The 12794-nt window shown below is 35.7% G+C and overlaps 1 protein-coding gene across 1 annotated transcript in view; it reads right to left on the bottom strand.

Annotated features, from left to right (window-relative positions):
• GSTCD (glutathione S-transferase C-terminal domain containing) overlaps positions 1-12794 on the bottom strand; it is a 128882-nt gene that overhangs the window by 27740 nt on the left and 88348 nt on the right. The window contains exons 6-7 of the mRNA XM_021101711.1: positions 1797-1912; positions 1589-1633 (exon numbers count right to left, since the gene is read on the bottom strand). Of these exons, the coding sequence (XP_020957370.1) occupies positions 1589-1633; positions 1797-1912 (161 nt within the window). The remainder of the gene's footprint in view (positions 1-1588; positions 1634-1796; positions 1913-12794) is intronic.

The raw sequence follows: 12794 nt of genomic DNA on the forward strand, positions 1-12794 counted from the left end.
ATGCTGTAAAACAGAAATCAACACAACACTGTAAATCAACTATGCGTCAATAAAAAAAATTTTTTTTAAAAAAGAAGGTCCAGTTTCCGCAATGTATCGTATGGATCGGTGGGGGTGAGGCAGAAAGGGGAGCAACCAGTTAGGAATTTCTAATAATAAGCAAGGCCAAGGAAGACGGGAGACTATCATTGGCTTGGATGGAAAAAAGTGGGCAGACTTAAATCACTTTCATCACTGCCATTCCTAGTTTACTCCTAATTTTGTCCTTATTTTATCTATATGGAAAAAATTCTGGATCCCTTTGTATAAAAACCTATCAGAGGATATTTGGTGTCAAGGGTTTTCCAGGCTTTTTTCTAGCCAAGGCTTTCCTTTTCTGGTATCAACAACTCTATCTATCAGGGATGGGAAAAAACCACCATATCCTTGACTCTGCATCTCCAGGATTCTACTCTATGGGCATTCTTCCTCTTATTCCAACCATGCAATTGTTGTCTTCCTTGGTGATAAAACAGACATCTGCCTTTTCTCCAGGACTCCTTATTAATTTTGCTATTTATTTTCTAAGAAAGATAAAGAATAATACCCTCTCAACTCTCCATCTTCTAGACAGAAGTCTAAAAATGGCACAAACTTCTAACAAATGGTGGCAATGAATGTATAAATTATGGTCCATTTACTAAAAAACATATTATAGAAAAAAAAAGGATTTCTGTTGTGGCTCAGTGGAAAGGAACCCAACTAGTATCCATTAGGATGCAGGTTCAATCCCTGGCCCTCCTTGGTGGGTTAAGGATCTGTCATTGCCGCGAGCTATGGTGTAGGCTGCAGATGCAGCTCAGATCTGGTGTTGCTGTGGTTGTGGTAGTGGCATAGGCTGGCAGCTACAGCTCTGATTCGACCCCTAGCCTGCGAACTTGCACATGCCACACCTGTGGCCCTTAAAAAAAAATGTATGTATATATACACACACAAACGTGAAATCACATTTCAGTGATATTTTAATGATGGTGTTTAAAACTATTTGCAATAGGGAAAAACATTTATGATATATTGAGTGAAAACAGGTGAATGAAACTGTATTTGTATTTTTAGAATCTTTAACAATAATGGTCCTCATAAATAATGGCTTAAGGAGAACATGGAGAGAAAAACATTTGATGGATCAATGGGGTAGATTTGGAGTTTATCTTTTTCTTAAAAAATGTTGTTGTTGTTGCAGATACAATGAATAAAAATCAAGCTACCAAACATGCCTAACAAGTTTCAGAAGCCAGTATTTCCAATAAAATTATGTTGACAATTAAACTAGTTTCATCATTAATTATTTAACAGTGAAATAATTATCTCTTTTAAAAAATTTTTTAAATATAACCCTTTTATAAAAAATAAAAGCCCTACTGTGGTCCAGTTTACCTTTTCCCCCTAAGATGATGAAACTTATAAGTTTAGTTCAAAGAAAAATAAAACGCCTGTGCCACTTATTTACTTGGGTGAATGATTATAAACTCAAAGAGGGGTGATAAGCCAGACTCAGCTAACTGAATTTGTAGTTTTCTGAAGTTTCCTTTCATCTATTAGACTTTACCTGGCACGATGGCAGCATGTGAGCAAGGACAATCCCAACATGACCCTGAAAAAGGCAAAAAAAAAAAAAAAAAAAAGATAACTTTGGTCACAAAGGCTTTTGTTTATTCTGAGACAACAATCTTGCCAAATAAAAACATGACCTTGAATGAAATGTAGTAAAGCCACAAAGTCTTGGAAAGGCAGAAAATAAAGGAGAGATGTAATACCCCACCGCTGCAGAAATCCACAATTCTGTCACCAGGTTTGGCCTGATTTGTCACCACATAAACAAGGTTGTTTAACTGTTGCTGCTTCCTCAAAGCTCGATCGCTGGACATTTTACCTGGGGAGGACAAGAGATGAAGACAATGGAACGTTATGTATTGTGAGGGACTGAGAAGGCAGCTGCAGAATATACCAGCAGCACACAGGAAGACTGGTAAACATAAATGTGTCATTCATGTAATCCATGATGAGAGGAATAGAGAAGTGGAACCTAGAGACAAATTCTATTTTTTCTTATTTTTACCTTTATTTCTATCCAACTTTTCTTCCAATAGTCATTGACAGAAAATTTAAGAAAAAATGTCTTCTAAACAGAGGATACAATAAGTAAAATATTAACTTCAGAGTCATAAATGATATAAATGTTAAATAAATGTTTACTAGGTGAATAAAAATTAACAGTAATGATCTCTTCCTCTATCCCTCTCAGAGACATAGTATAAAGATAACTCAATGTTAGCACATTGCTTAAATCTCCTTGGAGAAAGGAGACCTGTAATAATAAAAACATTTAACTGATTGAACTGTTTAACTGGCATATTCTTGGACTCAATTCTTCTGGTTAGGACTCTTGGAACATAGGTGTCACATTGTCTAAAATATATCAATGGTTATTGTATTTAGAAACAAATTAGATTTTCATATTTCTTCTTTGATGCTTCCTTTCCTCATGAGTCAGACACAGAAATTTAATGCAATTAGAGATTAAAGATAGGGCATTTCCAAGTACTAAATGCCTTAGGCCAAGAAGCATGAAAACATCCTAATTCTCCTTTCAAAAGCCACTAGTCAAGTCCACTAAAATATCTTCAGAAGAATGAATAAAATTATTTGTTTTTACACATTTCAAATGCACTGTTTATAAGAGCAAAATTAAGCAAATGTAAGAGAGTAGATTTCTGTGACATAGATAAAAGGAAAAACCCAGATAATCTTTTTGGCTTGATTTAAAATTATTTACAGATATCAAAGTTGGAAAGCCTGCTCCACTGAATTATTTTCATTTTCCTCCAATAACATAATTGCAAATAATTTAAACACAGAGTTAGTGAAAGGCCCTGTCATCCTATCCTCTGTGGATAGCCACTAAGAGGTTTTATTATGACAACTTTCAAACACATAGCAAAGATGAAAGAATTAAGATTCAGTGAATAACTCAATATTCTCCACCTAGATTTTACTGTTAACAACTTACTAGACTTGGTTTATCACACTTCTATCTATCTATCCATCCAGTCATAAATTCACCTTACTTATTTTTATTATGGCAATGTAGTTTTAATTTGCAGGAAGAATACAAACAAGGAAAGGGGAGAGGAAGAGGAATTTGGAAGGCAAAAAGAAAAAGCGTTTTTGAGGCCCTCGAGAGTGGTATTAAACGGAGTGGAGCCACCGAGAAGCAAGAAATGAACACAATTTCTTTCCCTTCCTTCCTTCCTTTCTTCCTTCTTTCCTTCCTTCCTTCCTTCCTTCCTTCCTTCCTTCCTTTCCTTCCTTCCTTCCTTTCCTCCTTCCTTTCTTTCTTCCTTTCTTTCTTTTCTTTCTTCCTTTCTTCCTTTCCCTCTCTTTCTTTCTTTCCCACATCTGTGGTATATAGAAGTTCCTAGGCTAGGGGTTGAATAATTGAAGTTACAGCTGAGGCCTGCTCTATAGCCACAGCAACAGTGGATCCGAACTGCACCTGTGACCTATGCTGCAGCTCATGGCAACGCCAAATCCTTAACCCACTCAGCAAGGGCAAGAATCGAACCTGAATCCTCATGGACACTATGTTGGGTTCTTAAACCCCTGAGCCACAAGGGGAATTCCTGCTTGTGGATTTCTTAACAATTTTTAGCCAAAGGATTTTCATGAAAGAAAGTGAAAAGGAATAATCTTTTGTTAAGAACAAGGAGCTAAGAAAATAAAACTCATTCAATGGAATATATAATAATAAATTCTGTACTTTATTCCTATTAGATATTTAGAACTACCTCACTTTCTTAGCTCTGTTTCAAAAGCAAATGCTGAAGAAGATGCTTTTCTTGCTAAACTTGTACTTTTGCATAGAAAGATTCTGTGCTTAAATGAAAGTTGAAGGCAAAGAGATAATTTTCAGAGCTGTGTTTAAATAGATTATTAAGCTGCCCATATTATTCACAGGTTGGGCTAAAAATACAGTAGCAAGATACCCAGATGCTTTATGGAAAAATGGCTTCCAATAAAACATTCTTCTCCCTCATTCTACCTTTAAAAATATTATGAAGTTCCTAGAATCATGAATAGGGTCTTAAACGTTTTGACATATGGTATTAATTTAAAAATCAAATCCTACTTTCTATTTATTTCCAATATTTTTATGCCTAAGACACCATTTATAAGCATAAAAGTATAAATACATTTTTAACTTGACTAAAACTGATGGTTCTTTATCTGTCATCAAAACCCAATAATCAAATGTTTTAATACAAATGATCTTATTTGTCCTGCAGTGTAATTTTCCAACAATGAGATCTTGTCCTTATCTAATTCAAATTAGAAGGAACTTGATTATTTAGACAACTTCACTGTTTTTGTTTTGTCCAAAAAGAAAGTACAAGGGTAAAGGAGCCAATTTCTAAACTATCAAAGAGCCACTCCTCAGGACTAGATGATCGACAGAAAAACCTTAGCTTACCTCCTTTCATCAGCCCACCAAAAATCACAGCTAACTGCTGAACAACTACTAATAAAAAGACTGGAACCTACCAAACATCCAAAGACATAAAGAAGAAACCCAATGAGATGGGAGGAGGGTGCACGTATGATATATTTAAATCCCACTACCCACCACCACAACTGTGGATGGCCCACAAACTGGAAAACAATTATATCACAGAGGTTCTCCCACAGGATTGAGAGTTCTGAGCCCCATGTCAGGCTCATGGCAATGCCAGATTCTTAACCCAATGAGCAGGGCCAGGGATCATACCCAGATCCTCATGGATACTAGTCAGATTCGTTACCACTGAGCCACAAAGGGAACTCCAGCAATACCTTTTTGAATCCACCTTCTAGAGTATGAAAATAAAAACAAAAATAAATAAATGAGACCTAATTAAACTTAAATGCATTTGTACACAAAGGAAACCATAAACAAAATGTAAAGACAACTTAAGTAATGGGAGAAAATAGTCACAAACAATGTAACTGACAAGGGATTAACATCCAAAATATACAAAGAGCTTATATGGCTCAATATCAAACAAACAATCTTATCAAAAAATGGGTAGAAAATGTATATAGACATTTCTCCAAAGAAGACATATAAATGGCCAAAAGATGCATGAATAGATACTCAACATCACTAATTAGAGAAATGCAAATCAAAACTACAATGAAGTATCTCCTCACACCAGTGGGAATGGCCATCATTAAAAAGTCTACAAATAATTAATGCTAGAGTGTAGAGAAAAAGGAACCCCCCTTCATTGTTGGGAACATTAATTGGTACAGCCACTATGAAGAATAGTATGGAAGTTTCTTTAAAAACTAAAATTAGAACTAACATATGATCCTGCAATCTTACTCCTGGGCAAATATCTACCATAATTTTAAAAGACACATGCAGCCCAGTGTTCACTACCGCCCTATCTACAATAGCCAAGACATGGAAGCAACCCAAATGGCCATCAACAGATAAATGAATAAATAAAATGTGGTATATATATACAATGGAATATTACTCGGTCATAAAATGCATGAAATAATGGCACTTTCAGCAACATGGATAGACCTAAAGATTATCATACTACGTGAAGTAAGCCATATATTTCTGTGGAGAAAAACAAATATCACATGATATCTGCTTAGATGTGGAAACTAAACAAACAAAAAGATACAAACAAACTTATATACAAAATTGAAGTAGATTCACAGACATAGAAAACAAACTTGTTTACCAGAGGGGAAATAGCAGGGAGAGGGATAAATGAGGAGTTTGGGATTAAATATACATACTACTTTACATAAAATAGATAACTAGGAACTAGGGATTATCATACTAAGTGAAGTTAAGTCAGAAAGAGAAAGACAAATACCATATGATATCACTTGTATGTGGAACCTAAAATATGACACAAATGAACCTATCTATGAAACAGAAACAGATTAAGGGAAATAAGGAAAAGACTTGTAGTTGCTAAGGGGAGCAGGTTTAGGGAGAGATGGATTGGGAGGTTGCGGTTAGCAGATGTAAGCTATTGTATATAGAATGGATAAACAGCAAGGTCCTACTGTTTATCACAGTAACTATAGTCAATATTCTATGATAAGCCATAATGGAAAATAATATTTTAAAAAAGAATGTGTGTGTGTATATGTATATATGTATGTGTGTATATATATATGTATAAATGAATCACTTTGCTGTATAGTAGAAATTAGCACAACATTGTAAATAAACTAAACCTCAATTTTAAAGAAAAGGTGGTCTTCAGAAAGGGAGTAAATGAAGAGGATACTCAGAAGCAGAGGCTAGAGGAAGAATGGAACAGCCACTAGCATCTCTGAGATATCCAGTAGGGGGCGCTATCCTTCCTGGAACAGGGCTTCATCAATTTGGAAGCTCACCTCTCTGAGCAGCTCACTGAAACACATAGTAGTGAACTCCAGTTTGAGAAACATGAGCCAAATGATGAGAAAGTAAAACCAGGGCCTTATTCACCACAAGGTGAATCACTTTTGCTGTTGGTGCAACCTTGCCCTGATAACTCTGAGATTAAAAAAAAAAAAAAAATTAACAGTTGAAAAATACAGAAAGGCAGCAAAACTATTTGGATATAAACTAGGTATCTATTGTCTTACCTAGCAGGAGGAACAAATCTAGCCTGCCTTGCCTTAACCTGTCATAGTTTCAGAGTTGATAACCTGTAAATTATTATTATTATTTTGTCTTTTTGTCTTTTTAGGGCCACACCTGCAGCATATGGAGCTTCCCAGGCTAGGGGTCTAATCGGAGCTGTAGCTGATGGCCTATGCCAGAGCCACAGCAACGCTAGATATGAGCAATGTCTGCGACCTCCCAGCAACGCCAGATCCTTAACCCACCGAGCAAGGTCAGGGATTGAACCTGCAACCTCATGGTTCCTAGTCAGAATCGTTTCCACTGTGCCATGATTGGAACTCCCACAATATGTAAATTATAAGTTATGGGTCCAAAATTTTTTTAAAAATTGGAAGAAGGAAAAAAAGAGATAATCAACAAGGACCTACTATATAGCACAAGGAATCATACCCAATATTTTGTAATAACCTATAAGGGAAAAGAACCTGAAAAAAAGAAACATATCTATGTGTAAATGAATCACTTTGCTGTACTCCTAAAATTAATCCAACACTGTAAATAAATTATAATTCATTTAAAAATATAATAGCTCTGTGTATCTGTGTGTGCACATATAAACTAAGGAAAAGCCACATTAGAACACCAGTATTTTTATATGGTTCAAAGCGTCAAATAAAGCAGAAATAAAAACATAAAAATAAAAAGCTATGGATGGAAAACATGCACATGTGCAGCCAGGACACCTGCTCAGTCTAGTAAACTGTGCTCAAGATCAGACAGCTCTTAATCTTTTCTTTCTTAGTGTGAAGCAACAAAGTGCCTTGAATGCTATAATTTACTGGTAAAAGGAAAGTGGTTGGGCACTTGGATACACATTAGACTTAAGTTCATTTGCTGGTTTGTTTTCCAAGTATTTCTTTGAGACGTAGCATACCAACCACATTCTGTGAATTAAAAAAAAATATATATAATTAAACATGGAAGTTCCTATTGTGGTTCAGTTGGTTAAGAGCCTGACTAGTATCCATGAGGATGCAGGTTCGATCCTTGGCTTCACTAGGTGGGTTCAGGATCTGGTGTTGCTGCAAGCTGTGGTATAGGTCGAAGATGTGGCTTGGATCTGGCATTGCTGTGGCTGTGGTATAGGCTGGCAGATGCAGCTCCAATATGATCTCTAGTCCAGGAACTTCCATAAGGCTGCTGCAGGTGCGGCCCTAAAAAGACACACACACACACACACACACACACACACACAAGATATATATAATTAAATATGGAGACAAAAAGGCTAAAACTAATGGTTCAGAGATTTTTAAAATTGGCTTTTGTTTGGAAAGCTATAAAACAAGAGAGAAAGAGTAAATTCCTTCAAGAGAGATGGGTGCAGTAGAGAGGTTGTAGAGAAGGCATAGGACAACTGAATTGACAGGGTGGCACTGATAGGACCTTTGGCAGGTAAGAAGGAAGGCACCAACCACAAATTTCAATGTTTTTAAGGGACTCAATTAACAACAGTAAGGCATTCTGATGAATGGTCACTTACATTTTACACAGCAAAGAACAAAAAATGAAGCCCAAGTTTCCCTTCAGGGTAGCTATAGTGTTCATGCTTGGGACACACTAAGTTCCTGCTATATGTCCAGTACTTGTCCATATGTTGAGGACACAAATTCCTGTCCTTCAGGAACTAAGAGGGTGTCTTAGGAAGATAGTGTGGGTGTTCATTATATGCACTGCAGATAAAGAACCAACAGTCTGAGACATCACAGAAGATTTTATAAAAATGCAGTGCATTTCAGCTGAGTCTCTAAGGAGGTGCAGAAACTTTCCAGGTAGAATGGGTGGGGGAATCATGTTAAGAATTATATGATATGGAGTTCCCGTCGCGGCGCAGTGGTTAACGAATCCGACTAGGAATCATGAGGTTGCGGGTTCGGTCCCTGCCCTTGCTCAGTGGGTTAACGATCCGGCATTGCCGTGAGCTGTGGTGTAGGTTGCAGACGCGGCTCGGATCCCGCGTTGCTGTGGCTCTGGCGTAGGCAGGTGGCTACAGCTCCGATTCAACCCCTAGCCTGGGAACCTCCAAATGCTGCGGGAGCGGCCCAAGAAATAGCAACAACAACAACAAGAACAACAACAAAGACAAAAGACAAAAAAAAAAAAAAAAAAGAATTATACGATATGCTTAAGGGGAAATTGCAATTAGCTCACTTGGGCTTGAAAATGAGGATCAATGGGAAAGTGGTGAAAATCTAGGAAGGGCCAGATGGGAAAAGCATTGCTTGTTATCTTCTTTTTTTTTTTCATTTCACTGATTAAACTTTATTTAGAGAGCACATTTTATAAGTTTTCATTCTAATCACCTCCTGAAGAATACCAGCTAGTTGTGCCACACAAACCATTAAAAAAACAGCAGTAGACCTTTAGGATACAGTCAATAATAATTGAGTAATTGCTTATCATGCTTCTTTGTGGTGTAGAGGAAACATGGCTTTGCTTCAATATCTAACATGCTTAGAGCTCCTAAGAGTCAAGTTCTCTCTGAATAGACAGCTCTGCTATTTTTACATTATTCCACACTAGAGATGCTCTTTATAATGCTAGCCTGCATCATTTTATTCTGGATAGAGTATATCCTCAAATTAGGATTATTCATAAAATTACATGGAACTTTCAACCTCAACTGATGCTAATGTCATTAAACTATTTAATTAAAAAAACGTAATTGAATAAATTGAGCACATTTTGAACTCTGCTGTTCTAGATCAAGAAAGCCTTTGGACTCCTCATTGGATTTTCCTTCTGGCTCTCCTTCCCAGGCTCCTCTCCCCGTGGTAGCTCTCCTGAAATGTTGTGCTCACTAGGTTCTGTCTCTGTGCCATAGCTCTTCACTGAGTTCATTTTACTTGGGTATATTATTAAAATCCCTTCCAAAACTACCCATGAAAATACCTCTCCTCTCTGCCTTACAAAAAAAGTTTTGACTTCTTAGCAAGAAAACAAGGCCTTTAATGATCTGGGCCCTATTAATTTGTCAACCTCACTTTTTTACTATTTTCATAAATATATCTCCTATATTCCAGTCTCTCTGAACAAAGGATAGATAGTTCCTTGATTTATCATGGTTAGTGAGTCACTTGCTTTATATATTTGTTCCTTTTGCTTGAAACCTATTCCTTACTCCTGGCTACATTTAAATGTATTATTTTTATTACAAGTTTTCTTTTAAAAAGACAAAAGAGAAAAGAGATACTTTTTCAAACTCTGTTACCACCCTAAAGAAATAATCTTTTATACTATAAAGCTTATTATTATTAACAACTGAAAAAGCTGTCTTATTATCCAAGGCAAAAGAACCATTAGTTGAAATTGCTTCTGTCTCCATGAAACAGATACAGATGATTTTTCCAGAAACCGTATAAACTTGGGCCCAATTAAATGGAAAGAGTATTGGAGACTGAAAGGCACATATCAGTTGCTCAATAAAAGTTTAATGAATAAATTTTCTCTGCAACTATGACTTAAACTGCATTTCAAGTCAGTATGTTCATTTTTACAGGTGATAAGTAGGAAAACAAGTTCAATCATATTAGAAAATAAACTGTATTGATATAGAAAAAAAAAAAATTGGGGAGTTCCCTTCATGGCTCAGGAGTTAATGAACCCAACTAGGATTCAGGAGGATGCACGTTGGATCCCTGGCCTCGTTCAGTGAGTTAAGGATCCGGTGTTGCTGTGAGGTGTGGTATAGGCCAGTGGCTGTAGCTCCAATTCGACCCCATATGCTGCAGGTGCAGCCCTAAAATGCAATTATAAAACAGTGTTTTAGTTGGGGATGGACGATTTTCTGAAAACTTTTATGAGGGAGTAAGAAAGACGTCATTTAAAGCTATATCAGAAGCTAGAAAAGTAATAAAATTCCTAGGGAAATTCCCGAGAGGATGCATGAAATGAGGCAGCAACATAAAGTTCACACTTCAGGTTAGGGCAACCTTGTTTTAAATTTTGGGAATAACTTGTTGGAAATACTGCAAATTTAGGATAGTCTTTCCAATTTACATTTTTTAAAGTAAGTTGCAGGCTAGCATCACTAATCCTCTTAGCCATGCTAACCTCAGAGTGACAATATTCTCGCAACAGTTGATACTAATTATTTGATATCGCTTCCCTCTCTCCCCCATTCCCAGTGCACTTATACATCTCAAAGTGCAGTCTATGAAATCAACAACAGTATAATAATTAACTTGAAATTAGCTAATTATTAATTAGCTAATAATTATTAACTAGAAATTAAAAATGCTAAAAGAAGCCAATTTATTCCTCTCCAAGTTGAGGAATAATGACCTCATAAATATCTTTCTCAATCACTCAACAACCATCCTGACATACTGTTCTAGACAATGTTAGAGACACAATGATGTCTAACACTTGATTTCCGTCTTTAATGAACTTATACCTTATTTAAAATAGTACAAAAATATTATATTTGACTTTAGAAAATGTATTTTATAACCACATTGCACAATATTTTTAATGGCATTTTAATAGCCCTAACTTACAAAAATCTATATTTCTTTCATTAAAGCCTCTAAAATGATTGATAATAGTTTCTGTTTACATGATGTTTTATCATTTATTAACCACTTGCACATTTGATATATCATCTAACCTCAAGATTATCAGGCTCTCAGGTGATAACATGTTCCTTAATTTACAAATGAGGATACAGGACTGAAGAGGTTGCTCAAATTCCACACTTGCTTAAAGACAGACTGGTAAATGGTGAAGGTGGGACTCCAACTGAGGCTTTCTAATTTCAGGTTCAGTCTTCTTTTCAATATAATCTGCCACCTCTTAAACAGATGACTGTGATTTTGATTTCAGAATTTCAGGGATGGTCCTCCCTCTGTTTTTTTATATGCAAGAGTTCAAGGAAGCGAGGTACATTTTAATAGGGAAGCGAGAGGCGTTCTTAACAATATATCTTAGGGATAAAAGTAACTTCTTCAGAATCAGTTATAAAATGCATTTTATTTCAGTTTGCCTTTAAATAAAATTTCCAATTGCAGGCTGACCAGTAAAAGGATAAATTTAAGTTCTGAACTTCAATATTTTGAAATATATCACCAAGGCATTATCTGGAGGTCTCATCAGTTGTTCTGCTGAGTTAATTGAACTTTAAGTGTTACCCGTTCTAGAAAGAGACCATTCCTCACCTTGGCACTGTAGCAACCTTTAAAATTGCATAGAAAAGTGACATGGGGAGGTTGAGCAACAAATATGTTGCAAGACTGGATTATCCAAGAGGGAATAAAAATGGAAACATATTGGGATGAACTTTCATGTTAAAATATTCCAGATGCTGACAAATACAGCATGCATCTTTGTGTTCCATATCTACTTTCAGAGCATTTCAATATATATATTGAGATATATATAAAAACATATTTAGGCAAGATAGAGTGGAGGAACAAAAGGGAAAGAAAGTATAGAAGTATAGCCACATTGTTTGCCAATTCAAATACCCACATTATTTCCGTTTTGCTTATAAATGAGCTTAGATACAGTGAATAGTGGAAAATTTAAGACCTTCTTACTCCTTCTATTTTTTTTTCTCTAAGATGAATAAAATATTTTGACTTCAGAAAACCAGATATCAGAGTTAACTGAACACATACATTTTCATTTCATTCAATTCTATTTATACCGCACAAAGTAAACATTTCTTTGCTCTGGAATTTAGTTTTTACAAGAAGATCACAATATCTTCCAAGTTGCCCACAAGACCAAAGTGAAATGCTTTAGAACAAAAAAGTTAACTCTAGAAATAGGCATTTATTTCTTCTTCCTCTTTTTTAGAAGCTTAAGTTAATAGGAAGGTATTTTAATAGTTTCATTAACTTTCAAGATCATTCAAGTAATCCTCAATTTGACCACCTATTTGATGTGTTTCATAGTATTTAGGTTAAAAGATAAGCTAGTAGTCTGAAATGGTGTTAACTTTCCCAGAGTCCAGTGATTTTTTAAAAAATATCTTCTCATAAATACTATTCTAATTTCTATTATGACATGACCCACAGGTTTTCTTATTTTACTTTTTCCTTATTTTGATTAAAAAATGAAAATGGAGTATATC

This window comes from Sus scrofa, chromosome 8, assembly GCF_000003025.6.
Source record: "Sus scrofa isolate TJ Tabasco breed Duroc chromosome 8, Sscrofa11.1, whole genome shotgun sequence".
Lineage (NCBI taxonomy): Eukaryota > Metazoa > Chordata > Mammalia > Artiodactyla > Suidae > Sus > Sus scrofa.